The sequence below is a fragment of the Bufo bufo genome, chromosome 3 (assembly GCF_905171765.1).
Source record: "Bufo bufo chromosome 3, aBufBuf1.1, whole genome shotgun sequence".
In the NCBI taxonomy this organism is placed as follows: domain Eukaryota; kingdom Metazoa; phylum Chordata; class Amphibia; order Anura; family Bufonidae; genus Bufo; species Bufo bufo.
Window position 1 is genome coordinate 683,440,680 of NC_053391.1, and position 26,866 is coordinate 683,467,545.

Here is a 26,866-nt window from a genome sequence, read left to right on the forward strand (position 1 = left end):
AAGCAGAGGGTAGATTTGTAGACCCCATAGAGGGCCATTTGTATTACTGGTAATGTAAATACCTCTTTGGCCATAGAAAGGCGTAAAGCCATTTTGATGAAGGTGGAGCCAAAACTCTCCAACCTAGCTTTGTGTGAGGCGGGCAAAGATGCCCAGGGTCTTTTATTTGGAGATTCCTTTATAAAAAGGAATTGGGCAGATACGTCGGGGATTTCACAGCTCTGGACAAAGCTCAGACTTCAATGCGGAAAGTTTTTAACACCAGTTTCTCCAATAGGGCCGGCAGCTCTAGGGGCCGCCTGTCCGGCCGTTCTAATTTCCATCCCCGCGGCACGGGGAGAGGCTCCTTCAATTACAGATCCTCGCTTCAGGATCCCAGGCACCAGCCTTCCTTCTTCCCCTCCCGGGGCACCCCAGGACGTTCCAGGGGTTTCCGTGAAGCTCCCTCCTTTCGACGACCAGTCGGTAAGTGCCCACCCCGCTCTCACGTTGCCTTCTTCAACAGGTTTTGTCGGGGGCAGACTCAGTCTCTTTTTCCATGCCTGGTCCGCGATCACCTCAGACCGGTGGGTGCTGAACAGAGGTTTCACAATAGACTTGGTAGCCTCCCCGGACCTTTTACCTGCTCCCCATCCTATACATTTAACCGGTTCGCTCCAGCAGCACCTACACAGGGAGCTTATGGAATTATTCCACAAGCAAGCGATAGAGCGCACCACGGTTCGCACCACTGGTGTGATCAGCAATATGTTTCTGGTGCAGAAAAAGGGAGGTCAGATGCACCCAGTTATCAATTTGAAACCCCTCAACACATTGGTCCAATATCGTCACTTCAAGATGGAGGGCATCCATCTTCTAAGGGACATGCTCCTCGCGGGCGACTGGATGGTCAAGCTAGACCTCAAAGATGCGTATCTTACGGTCCCGGTGGCTCCCGCCTCCAGGGATCTGCTTAGTTTTCTCTGGGGAGACCAGATCTGGCGTTTCACCTGCCTACCTTTTGGCCTCTCGTCCGCCCCTTGGTGCTTCACCAAGGTGATTAAGGCAGTGGTGACTTGGCTCCGCAGCAGAGGGGTGCGCATGATAATTTATCTAGACGATATTCTTATCATGGCGCAAAGTCCGTCCCTTCTCCAGAGACACCTCGCCATGTCCGTCAATCTTCTTTCCGGGTTAGGTTTTATCATAAACCGAGAAAAATCTTGTCTCACGCCATCTACTTTGATGGAATTCCTGGGGTTCAGAATAGACTCCTCATCCCTGACCCTCCATCTGCCCGTGTCCAAAGTCCGGTCGATTCGCAAAGAGCTGCGCCATGCGCTGCTTCGGCCACAGTTGTCTCTGCGACACTTGGCGCGTCTAATAGGACTTCTGGCATCGTCTATCCAGGCCATATTTCCAGCTCCCTTGCATTACCGGGCCCTCCAGCAGCTTAAGATTGCCCATCTCCGGGCCGGGGCCACATATTCAGACATGGTCGTTCTGGACAGAGAGACGAGGGACGAGCTACGTTGGTGGATCCAGAACCTGTCGGTCTGGAACGGCAAGGCCTTATTCGGTCCACTACCGGACCTTGTCATAGAGTCGGACGCCAGCTTGCGTGGCTGGGGAGCACACTGCAATGGGGTATCCACAGGAGGCCCCTGGTCCCCCGAGGAGACTCGTCTCCATATCAATGGTTTGGAGTTGCTGGCAGGGTCTTTGGCGATTCGCAGTTTCGCCAATGGCACGGTCACGACCTGTATCAGGCTGCGGATGGACAACATTTCCGCGGTCCGATACGTCAACGGTATGGGCGGAACACGCTCTTCGGTTCTGAACTACCTGGCGAAGGACTTTTGGGAGTTCTGTCTCGCCAGGGGTAGTGTGGCGTTGGCGGAACATCTTCCCGGCCTCCACAATGTGTTGGCGGACTGGAAATCGCGCTACATATTGGATTCCAGCGATTGGAAGCTAGACGAGAGGGTATTCCTAGCTATGTCATCACGGTGGGGTCCTCCCTCTGTAGATTTGTTTGCAAACCGTTTGAACGCCCAGCTGCCCAGATTCTTCAGCTGGCGGCCAGATCCTCTATGGGGAGGGGCGTTAATGTACACTTTTCCCCCATTTGCTCTGATCCCTCGGGTTCTCCTACAGGTTCAGCACCAAGCGGTGGAGCTTGTCTTGGTCCTGCCTCTGTGGAGGTCGCAGCCTTGGTTCCCTCTGGTCCTGGATCTGTTGGTGGATTTTCCGCTTCTCCTTCCGGACCAACTCTCTCTCCTGCAGGGCCAGACAGGAGAGTCCCATCCCCTTCTACGAGCAGGGCTGCTTCGCCTTCTCGCTTGCAGGATCTCGGGTGTTCCAGCTCATTGTCTGGAGTTTCAAACACAACTGTTTTCCTACTGGAAAACACATGGGCCCCCGGAACCAGACGGGCTTATCGAGCCGCCTGGGACGCTTGGGCTCGTTGGTGCGGAGAGCGCGCTCTGGATCCCTTTCGTGCCCCTGTAAATTCAGTATTGTCCTTTTTGTCTTCCCTTTATGATTTGGGAAAGGCCTATCGTACTATCAACCTTTACAGGTCAGCGATCTCTTCTAGGCACGAGGGTTTTGAGGGATGCCCTGCGGGCCAACATCCTCTAGTGTGTCGCTTGCTTAAAGGCTCTCATCTGTCTCAACCTCCCAGACCTCGCTTCTCTGCGACTTGGGATGTGGGGTTGGTGTTAAATTTTTTATCTTCTTTGTCTTCTAATGCTCAACTGTCCCTGTGCCAATTATCGGCAAAATTGGTAACGTTATTTTGCCTCATTTCTTGTAAGAGGGTCTCGGACGTTCGGGCCCTGTATTATGATGTGCGGTCGTTTACTCCGGAAGGTGTCCAGTTCAACATTTCCAGACGTACTAAGACAGGCATCCGCTCGGTGGCTTACCCTTCTTTCCTCAGTCCCCGCAACTTTGCCCGGTTGCTTGCTTACAGGAATATGAATCCCGTACTGTGGCCCTGCGTTCCCCGGAATTTCCTCATTTGTTTATCTCTTTTCGGAGACCTTATGCTCCCGTCTCCAGTGTGACTGTCACGCTGGGTTAAAGAAATTCTGAATCAGGCGGGCATTGACACTAATATTTTTACGGCTCATTCGGTTCGCAGTGCTTCCGCTACGTCCATGTTGATCTCAGGGGCCCGTTTGGAGGATGTTATGCGTTTAGCGGATTGGTCCAGAGTGTCCACTTTTCGAGAATTTTATTTTCGTCCCGTGACACACGCTTTTACTTCTGTCGTTTCTCAGCTTTAAACTTGCAATACTCGCCTCTGTGTCTTGTGATAAAATTTCATGATTTTCCTATTCCATGACGTAAAGTTATGATTTTATTAAAGACACGGAGGCGAGTATTGCCCGCCTTTCCCACCCTTGCTTAGGTTTGTGTATGATGTTTGGATTGTGGTTTATTTTACTTCTTGCTCATGCTTTCATCTCCATGTCATTTACCAGATTTAGAATTTATGTATGCCTTGTGCATTCCGTTGCCTTTATGATTCTATCTCTGATTTATTTCCATTCCACAGGCTGAGATGTCGGTTTGTTTGCAGATTCGGTTCCAGGAGCAGGGCCTGTTTCGTTACAGCGCCGAGAGGAGTTTTTTTTCCTTCTGTTGAAGACGTTGGTTTTCTACGTTGTCAAGAGTGTGGGTTCCGGTCCGGGATGGCCAGTTTCGGAAAGTTTGCAGTTCGGAGTAGCTGTACAAAGAAAGTGGATGATCCCAGGGGTTGAGCCATTATATGCTGGGATGGTGGGGAGGAGTTAGTTACTATGGTTTTCTCTTGTGATTGACTGTTCATTCTTTGCTGCTATGGTAACGGTAAAGAGGAGTTAAAGCAATACTCGCCTCCGTGTCTTTAATAAAATCATGACTTTACGTCATGGAATAGGAAAATCATGAAATTGTCTTTAGTTGACCTTGAAATGGTCGGGTACCATAATACACACCAAGTCATCCTTCTGCATCATTAGCATCAATAGATTATTTTAGCAAAGTATGCATTAACCTTTCTGCTGGCTTCAGAGCTGAAATCTCCCAGCATTCCCAGCCTTTTCACTGTCTGTACACCAGACACTATAAAGTCATGTCTCCCTGCATTACAGAAGCTAAGATATTAGATGACGTGTCTGTCAACAGGTATGTTGACTGTCTCCAATAAAAAACAGAATTACTATGAGTGCAGCTCTGGGCGATAACTTTATATTGTTTTTAATTTGGGGATCAGTATATGCAAACTTGCACCTTTGGATTGGTTAACCAGCTAGATGCTGCAGCTTCCAGAAAGTTAGACAAGGGGGCTCACTCTGTTATCATTGCTGCACAACCCCCTCCCCCCGAATGCAGTGACAGGGGGAGGGGAGGCAATGCTAGGGCAGCCGGGGGCCTGACATGACTGTATACATATTAGACTGTGCCATGTGACCGTAGGGTCTTACAGTGATTGGCTTTATACAAGGTATACCAATGCAAGTGAGCAACCCCCTAGTGCGACTAAAAAAAATTATGATCGGTTAATGTTCTAAGTTTATATAAAAAATTTATTATAATAAAAAAAAAAAAGTAAAAAAATATATTTTTCAATAAAAAGTAGTTTTATTTTGTAAAAGTGGTAAAAAAACAAAACATTAAGCTGGCCAGCTAGCAATATAATAAACGCAATAAAAGGCAATGGAACTGCTCCCCACCACCTCAAAAAAATAAGAAATGTTACTCAATAAGTCTAATGGGCTCAGAAATGAACTGTGCGCATCTTGTTCCCCAAAAAAACAACAAAAAAAAACAATATATAGCTACACAAAACTGAAAAATTTAAAAGTTATGGCTCTAAGAATCTGGTGCGTTTGGCGTTGATTAAAATTCTAATACTGTTTTGTGCACACAGAGCTGTGTGTCGCCACGGTTACAGACTACAAAACACACACTGTGTAGTCTGATCGCCCAGTCATGTGTTGCCCTCTTCCATATCAACCCTTTTCAACTGTTTGTAGGTCCCAAAAAGTAGGGGCAAAACACTGGTAGCAAGTGATTACATGCCAATTAAGGTGGAATTCCCCTTTAAATTGTCAAAATAGTTGGCACCTTCCCCTAGAAGGACCACAGAGTTGCTGCAGTGTGGCAGCGTGCAAACATGCTTTATACTGTCTACTGCTACAGAATTTTTTTTATATTTTGGGGGGAGGGGGTTGCCCAACACTCTCAGGATTGCAGAGCTCCCCATTATTAAGCCGCGGCACCTGAGGATACATTTTTACAATGGAGGATCTGACCAATGATACCTCAAATGTGACAACCGGCGTGAAGAGAAAGGCGTCAGCTGTACGCAGAATGATGTATGCTTTACTGAATATTTATAGGAAAATAAACCCCCGCTTATAAACCGAGAATATTTACCATTAACATAAATAAATTTGCCGTATACATATTAATACTGTGCAGCAAAATATTCAACTGGAGAGAAAAAAATAAAAAATAAAAAAAATGCCTTACATGTCAATCCATGAATTTAAATAAAAATGAACCTTCTGCAGGAGTAAATTTCATATACCACGAAGTAACGCCCAGCACTTCCAGAAAATATCATAGGTTATTACTTAAAGGGACAGTCCACCTTCACAATGCTCCAATGGATTCTAAATGAAAAATGAAGCAACTTTGTAAATAGTTTGATTAAAAATACCCTACTGTTTTAGGAGCTCCTGTGCAGGGATGGGTCTCCATGGTGACAGACTACAAACAAATCTCTTACGTAGTCTGATCCTGCAGTCACAACTTTCCTTTACTTCTTACTAAGATATATTTGCTAGGGGGCAGAAGGACGGCAATGTGACTTCAGGAGGTGACTACACAGGGTTTGTTTGTAGTCTGTAACCATGGAGACACAAAGATCAGCACAGGAGCTGTAGACACAGATGAGTAGACCAGTTTTAATAAAGATTAGGGACGAGCGAACTTGTGTTTCGGCGTGCAAGGTTCGAGTTATCTAAGAATTCCGTTATAGATTCCGCTATAACTTATGGTCCGTGGTAGCGGAATCTATAAAACGGAATTCTTAGAGAACCCGAACCTTATACGCCGAACTTGAAGCACAAGTTTGCTCGTCCCTAATCAAGATTCTTTACAAAGTTGCTTTACTTTTCATTTTAGATACATTACAATAAGGCGGATCTTACTTGTAAAGGGGCACGCCCCGTTAAATTCAGAAGGGAGAAAAAAAGTTTCAGAGCATACAAGTCCTTCATATACTTACATTCAATTCTGGAAAAGCTGGGTGACAATCAACATGGCTGCCAATATCAGCTTACCCACAAGGCTGTTACTCAGCTTACTGGACTCCGGAATAGCAAAGGGCAGCCATACTGGTTGTCACCCAGCGTTCCCACAGTGACTTCAATTACCTGTGAATTTTTTTGGTAGGGGTAGAAGAAAAAAACATAAAAATTAAACATTAAACCCCTCACTATAATAATTCCTGATAAATTCACGGCTTACGAATTTCTAACTACATGCTAAATATGGTACAAAAAAAAAAAGAAAAAAAAAAAATCTGCATGAACATGCATGCAGATGTGACTAGTCCTAAGGCGGGTGGTGAGGAGGAAATTAAATCAATCGATAAAGTTTGCATAAAATTTTTTTAAAAACATTTCCTCCTATAAATTTATGGTCCAGGTCAGGATACAGCAAAGGCCATGCACAGAGTCGGCTACATGGATGAAGCACGGCCCAAAACTTAAAAGGGGATGTCCACATTCACAACCATTTTTTATTTTTTTAAATGTCTTCAATGGATTCCACATAAAAAAAATGAATGAAACAATTATGCAAACAGTCTTGGTTAAAAAAAAAACTCCTGTGTTATGTATACAGTTCATACACAGACCAATAAGTCTCCATGGTTACAGACTACAAACAACCTGTGTAGTCTGATCCTGCAGTCAAGTGCTACTCCACTCGTCATACCAAATGTATAGTAACAAAAGGCAGGGACCGGATGGAAAGGAAAAGGACTGCAGGATGAGACTACACAGGGTTTGTTTGCTGTCTGTTACCATGGAGACACACAGGTCTGCAAAGGAGCTGCATACACAAAACGATCGGAAATTTTTAACAGACTATTTTGAAAATCGGCCTCATTTCTCATTTTATAAAGACTGAAGAATAGAAAAAAAAAATGGCTGTGAAGACAATACATGGCCTCTAAAGGGGTTGTACAACAGGTTTAACTTTTCCTAAGAAACAGTGCCACTCTGGTCCATGGGCTGTGTCTGGTATTGCAGCTCAGCACCATTTACGCAAGTACAAGATCAGAGTCAAGAGCGGCACTACTTCAGAAAACAAATGCTGTACGACTCTTAAAATAAAAAAAAAATAATAGCACAAATTATTTTTTTTTTTAAGGAAATTGTGGCCCACGCAGCGGCAGTGAAACTTGGATTTTCGCTGAAATCCACAACAATTGAGTGCTTTTCTTTGACGGATACAAAGGATAACGATGTGCAAAGACAAATCTTCTGCGGACGTTGCTCGTTTATTTATCGGAACTCTTCCGCGGTCTGCGGAAACTGGACATGTTCTCGTTCAGCGCGTAAATTCTACGGGAGAATTCCTCGAACTCTCCCAGGACTTGATCGTCGCATTCCACGGCCACGGCGCGGTCCACCGGAATGCTGTTAAACGCTTCAAACTGATCCCCCGAGGTAAAGTCTGAGGCTTCCGTGCCGAGAATCTCCTCGGCCTGTTCCACGGCGCAGTGCAGGTCGTCGCTGAGGGAGGGGTGCACGCCGCAGGGAGCGCCTTCGCTTACAAATTCCATGCTTTCGTTGGGCAAAAAAATTCCGTTGACCGCACAGGAGTCCAAGAAGGGCTCGGTCTGGCTGAGCCCGTGGCTTTCTGTGATTGCAATGCTGTCGCCGTTAAGGCTCTCGCAAAAATCCTTGCGAGTGTTGCCCTTGGACGCATCGATGCCGGCGTCCAGTGAGGAGCCGAGATGACCCTTGTCGGCCGGAGTTGCCGGGACTAGTATTGCGATGGGCTCCGCCACCGCCATCTTGTAGCTGGGGGGAGGCGTTCTGTATTGGGTTTTTTCGTTCTCCGAGCTGGCACGCTTTCGAGGTCCTTTCTCCGGTGTTGGGGTCCGACTGGAAAACCCAAATTCGTGACTTCCAAACACGGAGCTGGCCGGTCTCTTTGGAACGGGAATTGCACTTGAAGTGTGATGTCTGTCACTGGTGGAGGATACAAAAGAAAGATAAATGACCGGGGGAATAACAGCGTAAAATAAGAATGGCGCATACAAATCGTATCCAGTCTAGACAACCATCCTAAACACAAGATCAGCGCACAACTCTCTCCTGTCCTGATCATTTGTCACAATGTATCAGTGCAAGTAAAATGTATATAAGTCTATGATGAGGGGCAATCACCCCGAAACAGCTGTCTGCGGATGAAGTGCTGGCTTATTCAATATCCAAGTCAAGTCTCAAGACTTATTTTAAGAGCTGAACGTTGACCTCTAGGATAGCTGCCTTACATCTGGTGGCATTAGAGGCAGAGCTTGTTAAGAGCTCATTTGCAACCCTTCCCTCCCAGAATTCCAGAGGAGCATGTACAGTTGCAAGAAAACGTATGTGAACCCTTTGGAATTATATGGATTTCTGCACAAATTGGTCATAAAATGTTGTTATCTGATCTTCATCTAAGGCTACTTTCACACTAGCGTTCGGGTGTCCGCTCGTGAGCTCTGTTTGAAGGGGCTCACAAGCGGCCCCGAACGCAGCCGTCCAGCCCTAATGCATTCTGAGTGGACGCGGATCCGCTGAGAATTCATCCGTCTGCCAGCGTTCAGCCTCCGCTCCGCGAGCGGACACTTGAACGCTGCTTGCAGCGTTCGGGTGTCCGCCTGGCCGTGCGGAGGCGAGCGGATCCGTCCAGACTTATAATGGAAGTCAATGGGGACGGATCCGCTTGAAGAGGACACTATATGACTCAATCTTCAAGCGGATCCGTCCCCTATTGACTTTCAGTGTAAAGTCTGAACGGATCCGCTCAGGCTACTTTCACACTTAGAAATTTTTCTAAGTTATAATGCAGACGCATCCGTTCTGAACGCTAGTGTGAAAGTAGCCTAAGTCACAACAATAGACAATCACAGTCTGCTTAACCCCTTAAGGACTTAGGACGTACCGATACGGCATGTTTCCCGACTCCTTAAGGACCCATGACGTACCGGTACGTCATGTGTTGTTCCGATCACCCCCGCCCAGCGGGCGGTGATCGGAACCCGGTGCCTGTGACACCCGGTGTCGGTGATCGCCACAAACCGCATGTATAATGTATGTACATACTGTATGTATAATGTATGTACATAGTGACTGTACCAGCAGAACAGCGAGTGCAGCTCTGGAGTATAATTCAGGATGTAACTCAGAATCAATACAGGATAAGTAATGTATGTAGTAACGGCTTTCAACAAATGCTCCTTACATTGGGCTACACTACAGCGGTAACTGTGCGCGAGACTTGGGGAATCGCGGCCGCATTGCAGGCTGTCACTCTCAGGCAAGAGGGGATGGTTCGGGGGCGTAGTTACCTTGACTTGAAGCAAGGAGGCCGCTGCCCCTTTGACTTCAAGCTGGCCGGCACTATAGCGCTGATGGAGAATAAAACAGTTTTTTGAACTTACGCAGCATCGGACAACAGGATGAAACATATGATTATTAACAGGCTGCGGGCTACTATGAGGTACTGCTGGGGGGGTGTAGATGCATTTTTGAGGTGACAGGTTTCCTTTAAATTTTCCTCCGATCAGGATGGGAGTAAGTTCATTTTGCATTCAGTGGGCAAAAATGGGTTGGGTTCCATTGCAGGTACAGTGCGTGGTGACCGATTCCCACATTGGGATCGGAGTGATCTTCGATCCTGTGACGGACACTAATGGCGCGCGTCGCCTGGGTGCACAGTAAGTAGACCCGTCAGTCACAACGCTGGTTACCGCCCCACACACCTCGCCACTTACCATCTGACCAAGAGGCCATGCTCCAGAAACGTCTTCAGGTTGGGGAGAGTCTGTCGTAAGTCTGTGGTCCCCAGGGAATGTTGGTATCTTAGCTGAAAGAGAAAGGAGATGACGTTCTGGTCACTTCTAAGAATCGAAATATCCGTATTATAAGAACGAAGAGAAAACAGTAGCAAACACGTAATTAAATGCGTTCCTACCATATAGAAAGCCCATGCTATGTGGCCCCTGATGTGAGGCAGGGGGCATCCTCTCTCCACCACAGAGTAGGAGGCTAACCTAAAGATCATGGGCCGAAATAGGAGTGTTTAAAGAACAGTCCCATCCTGCCATGACTTTACAATCAGTAGGGGTCTCTGGGACCCCCAACATTCTTTTAAATGAAGGGACCACAGATTCAGTGCCACGTCCCCTCCACAGCTGTGCAGAATGGTCCTATCCGTGGAAATAACCCTTTAACCATCTATGGAAAGGGGTCCCATCCCCTCTATGTAAACCTTCAACTCAGACTGGGCTTTTTCAACCTAAAATGCTAAGAATAAGGCATCAGTGCAGGAGATGTCTGTCTATTGCCTAAAGTCATCTATTGCTCCCTGTTATCAGCCAGGGGAGGCGGACATTAGGACGAGTGTCAGGAAGTTCAGAAAACTCTCTGGTTCGGGTCTCATCTCTCCAGAGCCTACACTGCATCCATACACGTGACTGGTACCAGCCATTCCTTTGATAACGCTGCTACTCTGCCGACCATTTTCGGGCTACTGGCCCTTTAAATAGTTCTGTAAGGTCGCTGACTGTTCCAGTGAGTGATGCTGGGTATCGTCGTCTCATATGTTCCCACCGAGTCCTCTACGTAATGGCAATGGCTGCTGGCATCACATGGAAGTGATAAAATGTTCTGTGGGATGAAACATTTATAGCCGCTGCTAAAACACAGATTACGGAATAATACGCGGGATATTTATAATGGACGGGCGGAGCGCCACTGAAAGATACATGACGTGTCTGACCATAAATCAGTGCGATCTGATGGCTGTAGCCGCCAGGAACGTTAATCAATCCTATAGTGTAATGTGGCTAACCAGGTCTATGCATTTATATAGCAGCATATTCAGCAGAACCTTCTATAGACTGTAATCGCGTCAGTCCCTAAAACCCAATGAGCGGAGACGGTATAGGGGGCGAGCCGCTCGTCTCCACAGCGCAGGATGTGATTAAGCAGTGCCATGACCCAGTCAGGGATCCGCGGCCAAGGAATACTCATTTCTGTGAAATAATCCAATACGCCGGGAATTGAAGATAAATGGCCGCTCGCTGGACTTGGCAGGAAGCCTTCACTGCACTCAATGGATCCGTGAAAAGCCTGAAAATTGCCTGAGCCGTTCACTGACAAATGGCTCCCAGAGACCCCGAAAAGTAGAGAATTATCTCACAACCAGAAGGAACAGGAAGGCATTTTCTTTGCAGAGGTCGAGCGCATGTGACGATATCAAAATGACACGTGTGACATCTTAATCTGAGGATGGTTTCGGCAAGGAGATGCGTTCTACGTAAAGGGGGCCTCCGTGGTGCCATACCCTAATAAAACCCATCCATGTGACCGAACCCTCCCCTAGAGCAGCTACTAAGATGGTTCCTCGCTCTGAACGACCAGCTATATCCCTGCATTACACAGACCCAGATTTCAACAGGAACCATGTCATGCCTCATTCCTCCTGTGGTGGCGCTGCAGGGAAACCAAACAGTTGCTGCCAGGTTCCTTCACAGGTCACTGCTGATCATCAATGGGCACTTTAGGGACCAGTCTAATATTATTGGAAAGCTATTTTGGTAGGTTACATCTAAGGCCATCTATTCGGGGCTCAGGTTTTACCCGACTGACCCCGAGCACTACCCTTGAATCTTTAGGTATAAATTGTGCAAAATGAAAAATGGAAACAGTTGAACAAGTCCTCATTTTTGTGGCATAGGACTGCCGTTTAGTGATTGGTGGGCATCAGCGCTATTAGCGATCAGCTGATTGAAGTATCCACGGCGAGCACCACTTCATTATTTACCAGGCACAGCGCCATATATGTTGTAGTGGTTGAGCCTAGTATTGCAGCTCTCTGCAGTCTTGTCCCATTCAAGTGAACGGGGGTGAGCTGCAATACCAAGCACAGCCACTATGCAATGTACAGCGCTGTGCCTGGCAGCCAATGAATGGGAACACCGCAGCCTGACGGCCTGCGACGCTCCGCTGCGCTCCCTCGCTGAAAACATCCAGTTTGACACCGCCTGCAGACAACCACTGGTGACTGGCTCCCTTTACATCGTGACAAATTGTCACATAATGCAAGGAGATCTGGTCGCCAACGCTGCGAGCAGGTGATGTCAAACTGGATGTTCTCAGCGAGGGAGCGCAGTGCAGCATCGTTGTTCGGCAACCCCCTACACCCCCATTTGTTGTACAACCCTTTTAAAGTCCGGTTAAAATCCTTTATGGTCCTGTTACAAACTCATTGCAAGCATGCAACCGTTTTTAGGGCTCTATTACTTTTAGTACAAACTTTGGACCTGCTTATAAAAATCTCAGCTGCCTACTGCTACCACTAGGGGGAGACAATCTGTAGACAATGGCTTCTATCTTCTCCTTTTTGATTCCAGAGGGGAAGCAAACCAGGCTGGTGCAGTGAGCTGCATTTATATTAATATAAGCAGATATATAACGCGAGTTTGACCGCGACGCGTGGTTGATTAAGTGTGGTTGTGTAAGTGTGTGACTTAAGATTAAGTGAGGGAGTATCTGAGAGCTAAATTATTTGTGGACATTGATAAGTGGCTGTGTTTGACTGTATTTTGTGCTGTGATAACACTTTTTTTTTTTCTTTCTCCAGGGGTTGCACAGGTGAGCAATTAGGGTGTGGCTGTTTAATTAGGGTGTGGCTGTCTAATTAGGAGACTTTAAAAACTCAGCAGTAAGAACAGCACAGCCTTTTTGATTCCAGAGGGGAAGCAAACCAGGCTGGTGCAGTGAGCTGCATTTATATTAATATAAGCAGATATATAACGCGAGTTTGACCGCGACGCGTGGTTGATTAAGTGTGTGACTTAAGATTAAGTGACTTTAGATTCAGGGACTTCGGAGGGGGACTGCAATTAGCCTGTATATTATTACTACATTGTATTGTATTTTTTTCTTTTGTGGTGTAATCCCCATTTAGTATGTGTTGCACAATTGACAACGCAGTCCAGTGCACATCTTGCATGATGTATGCAGTCCTGGAACAGCCGTTCCAGGGTGAATTTCTTTGTTCAAGATGTGAGCAAATTACCCGTTTGGAATCGCTAATCGAGTCTCTAAATGGGCAAGTTGCAACACTGAGAGGCATTGACAATTTGCAAAAAAGTTTGCTTCTCACCGAGCAAGCACTCTTTGGGGTAGATGAGGGAGAGGGTGACAGAGAGGAGGCTGAGGAAAGTGAGGTAGCTAGCTGGGTAACATTTAGAAAGCGGGGTAGAGGGAAAAGTGCCAGGGAGGCTAGCCCTGATCTGACACACCCCAACAAGTTTGCACGTTTGGCAGATGAGGGGGATGTCAGTCCAGGGACGGCACTGCCGCAGCCGGACACTTCCTCTGCCAGTCAGGGGAATGTCAGCTCCGGTAAGCAGGGGACCAGGAGAGCAGGGCAGGCCAGACAGGTGCTGGTAGTGGGAGACTCAATTATTAGGGGAACAGATAGGGAAATCTGTCACAAAGACCGTGATCGCCGAACAGTGTGCTGTCTTCCTGGCGCTAGAGTTCGACATATCGCGGATCGGGTTGACAGATTACTGGGAGGGGCTGGAGAAGATCCAGCGGTCATGGTCCATATCGGAACCAATGACAAAGTTAGGGGTAGGTGGAGAGTCCTTAAAAATGATTTCAGGGATTTAGGGCAAAAGCTTAGGGCAAGGACCTCAAAGGTAGTATTTTCCGAAATACTACCGGTACCACGGGCCACACAAGAAAGGCAGCGGGAGATTAGGGAAATTAACAAGTGGCTCAAGAACTGGTGTAGGATGGAGGGGTTTGGGTTCCTGGAGAACTGGGCCGACTTCGCTGTCGGCTACAGCCTCTATCGTAGGGACGGGCTGCACCTCAATGGGGAAGGAGCAGCTGTGTTGGGGAAGAAGATGGCTAGAAGGTTGGAGGAGTGTTTAAACTAGGGACTGGGGGGGAGGGTAATTACACTATAGAAGGGGAAGATAGTGCAGATAGAGACCGGGGGCAAGGTAGTGGGACTGGGGGAGAAATGGAAGGAGGGACAAGAACAGTTCAGAAGGAAAGGTGTAGGGTAAAAAATATACATAAACCTCTCATATGTATGTATACTAATGCCAGAAGTCTGACTAATAAAACTGGTGAACTGGAATTAGTGATGTGTGAGGAGGACTATGACATAGTGGGAATAACTGAGACATGGCTGGATGATAGCTATGACTGGGCAGTACAAGGTTACAGTCTGTTCAGAAAGGATCGTCAAAACCGGAGAGGTGGAGGGGTCTGCCTTTATGTAAAATCTTGTCTAAAGCCCACACTCCGTGAAGATATAAGTGAGGGACATGAACATGTGGAGTCACTGTGGGTAGAGATACATGGAGCTAAAAACAACAATAAATTACTAATAGGAGTCTACTATAAACCACCTAATATACCAGAGTCCACAGAAAATCTACTACTAAACGAGATAGACAAGGCGGCAAATCATAATGAGGTGGTTATTATGGGGGACTTCAACTACCCAGATATAGACTGGGAAACTGAAACTTGTATATCTCATAAAGGAAACAGATTCTTGGCAATAACCAAAGACCATTATCTCTCCCAACTGGTTCAGGACCCGACTAGAGGGACGGCCATACTGGACTTAATATTAACCAATAGACCTGACAGAACAACAGACGTGCAGGTTGGGGGACACCTGGGAAATAGTGACCATAAAGTAATAACCTTCCAATTATCATTCAAAAGAGCGTTTCTACAGGGAGAAACAAAAATACCAAACTTCAAAAAAGCTAAATTTAGCCAACTAAGAGAGGCCATAGGCCTAACTAACTGGGACAAAGTCCTCAAAAATAAAAATACAGCCAAAAAATGGGATATCTTTAAAAACATCCTAAAATCTCATTGTGAGAGGTACATACCGTATGGGAATAAAAGGTTAAGGAACAAAAAGAAACCAATGTGGATAAACAGAACTGTAAAGAAAGCAATAAATGACAAAAAGAAAGCATATAAAACCCTAAAACAGGAGGGTAGCACGGAAGCACTGAAAAACTATAAGGAAAAAAACAGAACATGTAAAAAACAAATAAAAGCGGCCAAACTAGAGACCGAGAGATTAATTGCCAAACAAAGTAAAACTAACCCTAAAATGTTCTTCAATTATATAAATGTTAAAAAGTATAAATCTGAAGGTGTCGGCCCTTTAAAGAGTAATGAGGGGGGAGTCGCAGAGAGCGACGAGGAGAAAGCAAAGCTGTTAAATATTTTTTTCTCCAGTGTATTCACTGAGGAAAATAAACTGTCAGATGAAATGCTGAATGCTGAAATAAATTCGCCATTAAAAGTGTCCTGTCTGACCCAGGAAGAAGTACAACAGCGACTTAAAAAAATCAAAATAGACAAATCGCCAGGACCGGATGGCATACACCCCCGTATCCTAAGGGAATTAAGTAATGTCATAGCCAGACCCTTATTTCTGATATTTGCGGACTCTGTACTGACAGGGAATGTCCCACAGGATTGGCGCATGGCAAATGTGGTGCCAATATTCAAAAAGGGTCCAAAAACAGAGCCTGGAAACTATAGGCCGGTAAGTTTAACATCTGTTGTGGGTAAACTGTTTGAAGGTTTTCTGAGAGATGCTATGTTAGAGCATCTTATGGGAAATAAGCAAATAACGCCATATCAGCATGGCTTCGTGAGGGATCGGTCATGTCAAACTAATTTAATCAGTTTCTATGAAGAGGTAAGTACTAGACTTGACAGCGGCGAATCAATGGATGTCGTGTATCTGGACTTCTCCAAAGCATTTGACACTGTACCTCATAAAAGGTTAGTATATAAAATGAGAATGCTCGGACTCGGAGAAAACGTCTGTAAGTGGGTAAGTAACTGGCTCAATGATAGAAAACAGAGGGTGGTTATTAACGGTACACACTCAGATTGGGTCACTGTCACTAGTGGAGTACCTCAGGGGTCAGTATTGGGCCCTATTCTCTTCAATATATTTATTAATGATCTTGTAGAAGGCTTGCATAGTAAAATATCAATTTTCGCAGATGACACTAAACTGTGTAAAGTAATTAACACTGAAGAGGACAGTATACTGTATATACACTACAGAGGACAGTATACTGTATATATACTACAGAGGACAGTATACTGTATATATACTACATAGGACAGTATACTGCTACAGAGGGATCTGGATAGATTGGAGGCTTGGGCAGAGAAGTGGCAGATGAGGTTTAACACTGATAAATGTAAAGTTATGCACATGGGAAGGAATAATGCAAGTCACCCGTACATACTAAATGGTAAAACACTCGGTAACACTGACATGGAAAAGGATCTAGGAATTTTAATAAACAGCAAACTAAGCTGCAAAAAACAGTGTCAGGCAGCGGCTGCCAAGGCCAACAAGATAATGGGTTGCATCAAAAGGGGCATAGATGCCCGTGATGAGAACATATTCCTACTACTTTACAAATCACTGGTCAGACCACACATGGAGTACTGTGTACAGTTCTGGGCTCCTGTAAACAAGGCAGACATAGCAGAGCTGGAGAGGGTCCAGAGGAGGGCAACTAAAGTAATAACTGGAATGGGGCAACTACAGTACCCTGAAAGATTATCAAAATTAGGGTTATTCACGTTAGAAAAAAGACGACTGAGGGGAGATCTAATTACTATGTATAAATATATCAGGGGACAGTACAGAGATCTATCCCATCATCTATTTATCCCCAGGACTGTGACTGTGACGAGGGGACATCCTCTGCGTTTGGAGGAAAGAAGGTTTGTACACAAACATAGAAAAGGGTTCTTTACGGTAAGAGCAGTGAGACTATGGAACTCTCTGCCTGAGGAGGTGGTGATGGTGAGTACAATAAAGGAATTCAAGAGGGGCCTGGATGTATTTCTGGAGTGTAATAATATTACAGGCTATAGCTACTAGAGAGGGGTCGTTGATCCAGGGAGTTATTCTGATTGCCTGATTGGAGTCGGGAAGGAATTTTTTATTTCCCTAAAGTGAGGAAAATTGGCTTCTACCTCACAGGGTTTTTTTTTGCCTTCCTCTGGATCAACTTGTAGGATGACAGGCCGAACTGGATGGACAAATGTCTTTTTTCGGCCTTATGTACTATGTTACTATGTTATGTACTATGTTATCGAATTGATTAGACAATATATAAACAATCGCCCCCTAGTGGTGGCTGATTTCTCTGAAAAAAAATAAAAATTCCATGGCATGGACATTTCTGAATTTCAAAATCATTTTTATGTAAACCGTGAAGTGAGCGAAGCCTAAACTATTGGGATTACAGCTACGACCCGCCAGATAACGTTACATTAATAGAAGCATTTTCTAGACGTCTCATGGCCCGCAGAGCACGTTTGCCAGGAATATAATGTCCTGAAGGGGGAATAAAACCCACAGTGGAATTTATACGGTGCATTAGGGTGCGTTTCGTCTGCCTGCAGCTCGCCGTTTATTAGACATCTCGAGGGGGACAAGTGAAGCGCTGCCAGTGTTTAAGGGAGACGCTTTGCTTTATTGACGCTTTTTACTACAAATCGTTCCCATCTTCCAGACAGTAAAACGCGTCTCTGGATGACACGAGGATGAAGAGAGCATTAACCTGCCACGTGTAAAACGCAGCCGTCAGATACTATTATGGGGAGGCTTGATCAAAACCACCGCGCCCGAGATGCCTCCTCTCTGAGGCCAGACTAGGGGAACGGACCTTGTAAGAAATCAAACACTAAATCACGGCTCCTCTCCAGCGCCAGGGCACAGAGACAGGACAGAGACGATCATTTAAAGGGGAGATCAACCCTTAGTGGTCACAAGGTGACATCAGTAGACCTTCTCCAACACAACCCCTTTATGAAAGGAGGGTGCTGCGGCGATCAGCTGATAGGAAATGCCTGACTAGTCACGACTTCACCAGGAGCGGGACCTGCACCTAAGAGGCACCTACTGTGGTGGAAATGAGAAGTCTCAAACAATGCCAAAGGGACACAAAACTGCAGTAGCAGGCTATTCAGACAATGCATATGCATAACTGATCTTGAGGACCTCTATACGGAAAACAGGACCCTCTCTTGCAGCAGTAGCTCCTCTTCTTTTGTGGCAACTGGATCCCTGTTCAAATCTCTTTTTTTCTTCGAGAATATTCTGCAGTGGAGACGTTCTTATATAGACATGTGAGCGGCAGAGGATGGACTTCACCGCTCAGTGACTCTCCCATGCACGTCTCGGCCGCAGTCTATATTCCGGGCTTCGTTTCTCTTCAGGGAGAGATAGAACGTGATGGTTGCTCGGGAAAAGGCAGCAGAGGCCAAGAAAACCTGAGCTTTACTACTCCACCCCCCGCACATAAAAGACATCCAAGACCAGAGTTCTGGATCTGTCCAACGCGCTTTTTTATAATAAAGTATAGCGGGGGATACAGGGAGAAGTACGTAAACTCATAGGCTGGGTTCACACGGACGTTGCGGGAAAATGCACGATTTTTCCCTGCGAGTGCAAAGCATTTTAATGCGTTTTGCACGCGTGTGAGAAGTTCGGGTTAGGTGTTGTGTAAATTTTATTATTTTCCCTTATAACATGGTTATAAGTAAATTAGGGATGGAGGGGTTAAGAAAAAAAAAAAAAAGTTTTATTTTTTTAAATTAAAAATTAAACTCTCCTCATCCACTTGTTCGCGAAGCCGGCTCGTCTTCATTCTTTTTCTTCGATGACCTGGGAGGAAAAGGACCTTTAATGACGTGACTGCGCTCATCACATGGCCCATCACCATGGTGATAGTCCATGTGATGAGCGCAGTGACGTCAAAAGGTCCTTTTCCTCCCAGGTAATCGAAGAAGAAGAAGAATGAAGACGAGCCGGCTTCGCGAACAAGTGGATGAGGGGAGTTTAATTTTTTTTATTTTTGCTACTGGCTGTATGCATTTTAAGGAGAAAGTAGCCAACGCCTTTTGCTGCTTGAGCTTCAATCGGATGCTGCTGCCTCTATTCTTTACACAGAGGAAGTAGGTCATTTCTGCAGTTACTTGAGTTTGCAGCTTTTTTACTGCCTTCGTGCATTATAAAGGAGGAAGCAGCCAACGTCTCTGCTACTTTAATTTTGAGTATTGCTACTGCCTGTATGCATTATAAGGAGGAAGCAGCTAACTTCTCCACCTCCTCTAGTTTACAGTTATTGCTGCCTCCATATTCCTTACATAGAGGAAGTAGCTAACTTCTCCTGCCGCTCAAGCTTTGAGTTTTCTGCCGACTCTGCTCCTTACATAAAGGAAGAGAGAAGACAAACACTGAAAAACAACTCTGTCTTACCTATGGGTCTACAGCCAATGTCTTTGACACCTGGGCACCCAACAATTAGCCGCTAGATCTCTTACATGGATGCCATAAACATGCAATGAAAACGCATCAGTCTTCTGACAGCACAATAGTCTGGACTGCTATCCTTCAGCTCTACTATCTACCTTCATGGGTTCATGGAAAGGTCACTCCATGACGTCTGCTGCAGCCGCCTTACAGGTGTGGAGATCTCATTACCGGCCCCCGTAAATTGGTAACTGAAGGGGAGAATTGTCTGAAACAAAATGTCCTACTTGGCACCTCTAATGGTCGGAGTATCAGAGAGCGTCAGGACAGAAACCGTCCAAGACAAACACAATTTGTCACACGCTGCTCTGCAAAACTTCTCATCACAGACTTATTAGAAGTACAGCTCTGTCTACACTGCTATTAAAGGGAACGTCAAACCATTAGGTGATAACCGGTGTATTATTATGTCATGACAGAGGTCAGAGCTCAGCTTTTCTGACACAAAGCTCCAAATCCTCTCAGTAGATGAAGATTTACATGATAACATTCTGTCACTAGAGGCAGTTTACTGTATAATCTTTACACAGTGCATTCATCTTCACTGCCGTGAGCTCCCCCTACTGGTGGCTGTCAGAATATTACAATGAATCCCTACGTCTAGGCAGGAGATTTGGAGCTCCGAGAACTGGACTACAGAAAGCAATAAAAATAAAAAATAAATAACCACAAAATGTGGAGTCTAAAAACAACTACCTAAAGGGGGTTGTCTGGAAAGGCATCAAGATAGCCTCTGGAGACTCGTATAATAATATCACAAGGATGGGGGTTGCCTCCGTTTCTACAGCTACTTGGGAGGGTGAGGGGTGGGCAGGGTCTTGCTACTCTTCGGGCTGGCGCTGCAGTCACTTCAGTGATTAGGTGCATCGTCAGGCTGCTCATCCATAACAGAGAAACACATCATCACCACATATTGTAGAGCAGAAGACCTGCAATATAGTCCAGGAGAAACCGGGCAAGAAATATACAGCCAGGCTGAGCAGTCTTACAGCAACCTTCTTCAAAATGGAGTGACTGCAGCGCCAGTGTCATAGAGCAGTGTAGCGAGGACCCCCTCCTATTCTCCCAAGCACCTGTAAAAATGGACCCGTCCTACTTATATTCTAGGACAGGCTGTCGGAGGCCATCGTCATACATTGCCGGAGAACCTATTATAATATAAGGTAATAACAGCAAAACAAACCTGAGCTATGTTCTTGTTGAGAAGGTAGACGCCGTAGTCAAACTGAAGCTTCTCACCTCCTTTTGGATATAAAGGAAACCTGCACAAGAAAGAGTTAAATAGTAGTTATATTCTTGTACATAGGAGCAGTATTATAGTAGTTATATTCTTGTATATAGGAGCAGTAGTATAGTAGTTGTAGTCTTGTAAATAGAAGGCAGTATTATAGTAGTTATATACTTGTACATAGGAGCAGTATTATAGTAGTTATATTCTTGTACATAGGAGGCAGTATTATAGTAGTTATATTCTTGTACATAGGAGCAGTATTATAGTAGTTATATTCTTGTACATAGGAGCAGTATTATAGTAGTTATATTCTTGTACATAGGAGCAGTATTATAGTAGTTATATTACTGTACATAGGAGGCAGTATTATAGTAGTTATATTACTGTACATAGGAGCAGTATTATAGTAGTTATATTCTTGTACATAGGAGCAGTATTATAGTAGTTATATTCTTGTACATAGGAGGCAGTATTATAGTAGTTATATTCTTGTACATAGGAGCAGTATTATAGTAGTAATATTCTTGTACATAGGAGCAGTATTATAGTAGTTATATTACTGTACATAGGAGGCAGTATTATAGTAGTTATATTCTTGTACATAGGAGCAGTATTATATTATTTATAGTCTTGTACATAGGGTTTCTTTTGTCCTCATCTCTGGTCCTGATAAGTTATAAATCCGCTCTGAGGGGGACTATTCTCACAATGAAGATCTCCATGTATTCTGCCTCCATCTACCTTTGCAGCTCAAAACTAAAGATCAGCTTTTTGTTTTTCAAAAACAAAAATTCTAGATAAAACCCACAGTAAATACACTGCTCAAAAAAATAAAGGGAACACTTAAACAACACAATGTAACTCCAAGTCAGTCACACTTCTGTGAAATCAAACTGTCCACTTAGGAAGCAACACTGAGTGACAATCAATTTCACATGCTGTTGTGCAAATGGGATAGACAACAGGTGGAAATTATAGGCAATTAGCAAGACACCCCCAATAAAGGAGTGGTTCTGCAGGTGGTGACCACAGACCACTTCTCAGTTCCTATGCTTCCTGGCTGATGTTTTGGTCACTTTTGAATGCTGGCGGTGTTTTCACTCTAGTGGTAGCATGAGACGGAGTCTACAACCCACACAAGTGGCTCAGGTAGTGCAGCTTATCCAGGATGGCACATCAATGCGAGCTGTGGCAAGAAGGTTTGCTGTGTCTGTCAGCGTAGTGTCCAGAGCATGGAGGCGCTACCAGGAGACAGGCCAGTACATCAGGAGACATGGAGGAGGCCGTAGGAGGGCAACAACCCAGCAGCAGGACCGCTACCTCCACCTTTGTGCAAGGAGGAACAGGAGGAGCACTGCCAGAGCCCTGAAAAATGACCTCCAGCAGGCCACAAATGTGCATGTGTCTGCTCAAACGGTCAGAAACAGACTCCATGAGGGTGATATGAGGGCCCGACATCCACAGGTGGGGGTTGTGCTTACAGCCCAACACCGTGCAGGACGTTTGGCATTTTCCAGAGAACATCAATATTGGCAAATTCGCCACTGGCGCCCTGTGCTCTTCACAGATGAAAGCAGGTTCACACTGAGCACACGTGACAGTCTTGAGACGCCGTGGAGAACGTTCTGCTGCCTGCAACATCCTCCAGCATGACCGGTTTGGCATTGGGTCAGTAATGGTGTGGGGTGGCATTTCTTTGGAGGGCCGCACAGCCCTCCATGTGCTCGCCAGAGGTAGCCTGACTGCCATTAGGTACCGAGATGAGATCCTCAGACCCCTTGTGAGACCATATGCTGGTGCGATTGGCCCTGGGTTCCTCCTAATGCAAGACAATGCTAGACCTCATGTGGCTGGAGTGTGTCAGCAGTTCCTGCAAGACGAAGGCATTGATGCTATGGACTGGCCCGCCCGTTCCCCAGACCTGAATCCAATTGAGCACATCTGGGACATCATGTCTCGCTCTATCCACCAACGTCACGTTGCACCACAGACTGTCCAGGAGTTGGCATATGCTTTAGTCCAGGTCTGGGAAGAGATCCCTCAGGAGACCGTCCGGCACCTCATCAGGAGCATGCACAGGTGTTGTAGGGAGGTCATACAGGCACGTGGAAGGCCACACACACTAATGAGCCTCATTTTGACTTGTTTTAAGGACATTACATCAAAGTTGGATCAGCCTGTAGTGTGTTTTTCCACTTTAATTTTGATGGTGACTCCAAATCCAGACCTCCATGGGTTGAAAAATTTGATTTCCATTTTTTTATTTTTGTGTGATTTTGTTGTCAGCACATTCAACTATGTAAAGAACAAAGTATTTCAGAAGAATATTTAATTAATTCAGATCTAGGATGTGTTATTTTTGTGTTCCCTTTATTTTTTTGAGCAGTGTACATATAAATGTTAACAGCCGTCTAAGTACTGGACAACCATAAAAAAATAATAGATCCGTCATGTCGAGAGTTCAGCCAGAGAGAGCTGCAGCCAAACTGCTGGATGAAGTGGATGCCTGGGATTTTTGGAATAAGATGCATTTCTAGAACTATCAGAGAACAGCCACTTGTATGTCGATGGCCACAAGGACAGCAACCATACAGCACCGGCAGAGTTGTCGCTCTCATGGGGGCACAGCGGTTGGCGGGGACACGGGCAGTGTCTTGGGAGCACTGTAGCTATTGTGAGAGCAATCTGTACCACGGTGTAAAGGGAGGGCACATCATAACTGGAGGAAGCCATCATACTGGCCTGAAGTAGATGAAAAAGATGGGGGGGGGGGGGGGGGGTGAACGACTACAGAGAAGACGTCACCTCCCTGCGAATCATTGGATGTTAAAGGGGTTTTATCACTTCAGCAAACATGTATTATGTAGAGAAAGTTAATACAAGTCACTTACTAATGTATTGTGATTCTCCGTATTGTCTCCTTTGCTGGCTGGATTAATTTTTCCATCACATTATATACTGCTCGTTTCCATGGTTACAGACCACCCTGCAATCAATCAGTGGTGGTCCTGCTTGCACAATATAGAAAAAAGCACTAGCGTATGTGCACGCCTGCAATCTCGGCCACCAGAGTGGCTGGCACTTTTTCCTATAGTGTGCAAGCACAGCCACTGCTGATGGATTGAAGGGTGATTGTAACCATGGAAACAAGCAGTGTATAATGTGATGGAAAAAACGAATCCAGCCAGCAAAGGAGGCAATATGGACAATAACAATACATTAAGTGGCTTGTATTCACTTTTTTTACCCGATATATGCCACTTACTGAGGTGACACAACCCCTTTAATGTACTTTATTCTGCTGCTCAGTCCGCTATTTATCTGCCTGGTATATGGTGGTAATTACTGGTCACGATATGGCGTTATTATTTATATTTAGTCATATGCTCCCTCCCCAGTATTAAATGTGACCAGTGCAGCCCCCCTCCCTCTATATTAATTGGTGGCCAGTGCGGATTCCCAGTATTAAATGTGACCAGTGCAGCCCCCCTCCCTCTATATTAATTGGTGGCCAGTGCGGATTCCCAGTATTAAATGTGACCAGTGCGGCCTCCCCCCCCCCCCCCCCCCCCCCTAATTAAAATCACCCCCCCATCATTGGTGGCAGCGGAGAGTTCCGATCGGAGTCCCAGTTTAATCACTGGGGCTCCGATCAGTTACCATGGCAGCCAAGACGGCAGCGATGTCTGTGCTATAAGCAATGCGCCGCACAGAGCTTTCACTTACCAGTAGGAGGAGCTCCCGGCCGGAAACAGACATCGCAGCTCGCAGGTAAGTATAATGCTTCTATTTAATGCCAAGTAACCATGGCAACCAGGACTGCGATAGCGTCTTAGCTGCCATGGTAACCGATCGGAGCCCCAGCGATTAAACTGGGACTCCGATCGGAACTCTCCGCTGCCACCAATGATGGGGGGGGGGGGGGGGTTTTAATTAGGGGGGGGGGGGGGGGGGGGGGGGAGGCCGCACTGGTCACATTTAATACTGGGAATCCGCACTGGCCACCAATGAATATGGAGGGAGGGGGGGGTCGCACTGGTCACATTTAATACTGGGGAGGGAGGGGGGGTGCCGCACTGGCCACAAATGAGTTAAATACAGGGGGGGGGGGGGTCATGTACACAGTTCTCAGTATATTCTAACTTGAAGCGTCCCCATCACCATGGGAACGCCTCTGTGTTAGAATATACTGTCGGATCGGAGTTTCACGATCTAACTCAAATCCGATGGTATATTCTAACAGAGGCGTTCCCATGGTGATGGGGACGCTTCAAGTTAAAATATACCATCGGATTGGAGAAAACTCCGATCTGATGGTATATTAATAGGAGACTCCTGACTTCACATTGAAAGTCAATGGGGGACGGATTCGTTTGAAATTGCACCATATTGTGTCAACGTCAAACGGATCCGTCCCCATTGACTTGCATTGTAAGTCTGGACGGATCCGTTTGGCTCCGCACGGCCAGGCGGACACAAAAACGCTGCAAGCTGCGTTCGGGTGTCCGTCTGCTGAGCGGAACGGAGGCCAAACGGTGCCAAACTGATGCATCTACTCAGAATGCATTGGGGCTGTACGGATGCGTTCGGGGCCGCTTGTGAGAGCCTTCAAACGGAGCTCACAAGCGGAACCCCGAACGCAAGTGTGAAAGTAGCCCAAGTTTGTTCAAACTGGAATACCCCTTTAAAATTCTGAATTGTGCTGAAATTCCACCTGCATAACCGACACCCGTGTCCTTTATAAGTCACTCACTCTCGCTCCTTCTCCGTCAGTTTGTCGTTGATATTGTCTTTGATTGCAGATCTGGAGCCCTTATGGAGAATGGGATATCGCAGTGGTGCTTGTAGGAAGAAGGAAATCATGGACACCAGATGAGCCGTGTAGCCCAGCGCCACAGCCACGCTGCCGTCATCTTTAGCTGCAAAACAATAATTTATACCCAAAATGTGACAAGTCTGACAATACAAAAGTAATATTTTGCATTAAAATCAGTCCGTATCTGAAAATTACTGCACTGTTCACATTCTACTTAGTTACATCCTGTATTATACTCCAGAGCTGCACTCACTATTCTGCTGGTGCAGTCACTCTGTACATACATTACATGACTTATCCTGTACTGATCCCGAGTTACATCCTGTATTATGCTCCAGAGCTGAACTCTAGCTCGACTGCTCCTCCCAGCTCTGTAAGATCAGAATGTCCAAAACCAAAAAAAAATAAAAAAATCTATATATGAGAGAGAGATTACATAGAAAAATACAAGTGAAAGTACCTTGAAAATCCTCTGAATTTGGCAATTTCACCCCACATATAAAGTAATCCTTTTGTTCAAGCTGTAGAGACATGAAGGTGTTGGGACAAACTATTAGTTTCATCAAAAGTAAATGCTGTCAGACGAGCTGGAAAATACAGTTTAAGCAGCTATCCAGGAGTAGAAAAACATGGCTGCAGTCTTAAAAAAACAGCGCCACACCTGTCCTCAGGTTGCATGCTGTACTGCAGCCCCATTCACTTCAACGGAGCTGAGCTACAATACCAGCGACAACCTGTGGACAGCTGTGGCGCTGTTTCTGGAAGGGTGTAGTGAAATGTTTTTTTTTTTGTTTTTTTTTAAACCTGAGCAACATCTGGTAATATTACCTTAAAAAGTGAGGCTATGGAGGAAAAAGTGGTCTATGACCACCGACAATCACGACGAATACAAGTCACTAACGGCTGAAAGTGTCTGTTCTGTTCCAGTATCTTGTATTGTGTATTGGTATGCTCCCCCCACCCCTTGTTTTCAGGCTTCTAGTTAGTTTAGCCTAGCCCAGGGATGGGCAAACTGCGGCTCTCCAGCTGATTGTACAAATCCCAATATTCCCAAGTCTGCCTACAGCAGGGCATGATGGGATTTGTAGTTTTACAACAGCTGGAGAGTCGCAGTTTGCCCACCCCTGGCCTAGCCACTCCCCGTT

General features: G+C 45.8%; 2 protein-coding genes across 2 annotated transcripts in view; both read right to left on the reverse strand.

Moving 5' to 3' along the window:
* LOC120996509 (diacylglycerol O-acyltransferase 2-like) overlaps nucleotides 1-26,866 on the reverse strand; it is a 320,553-nt gene that overhangs the window by 146,581 nt on the left and 147,106 nt on the right. The gene's annotated exons all lie outside the window — the stretch shown is intronic.
* Nucleotides 5,324-26,866, reverse strand: part of LOC120996507 (UV radiation resistance-associated gene protein-like) — a 57,879-nt gene continuing 36,336 nt past the window's right edge. The window contains exons 11-15 of the mRNA XM_040426446.1: nucleotides 26,182-26,242; nucleotides 25,659-25,824; nucleotides 20,858-20,936; nucleotides 10,034-10,125; nucleotides 5,324-8,243 (exon numbers count right to left, since the gene is read on the reverse strand). Coding sequence (XP_040282380.1) covers nucleotides 7,547-8,243; nucleotides 10,034-10,125; nucleotides 20,858-20,936; nucleotides 25,659-25,824; nucleotides 26,182-26,242 — 1,095 coding nt within the window. The 3' untranslated portion in view covers nucleotides 5,324-7,546. The remainder of the gene's footprint in view (nucleotides 8,244-10,033; nucleotides 10,126-20,857; nucleotides 20,937-25,658; nucleotides 25,825-26,181; nucleotides 26,243-26,866) is intronic.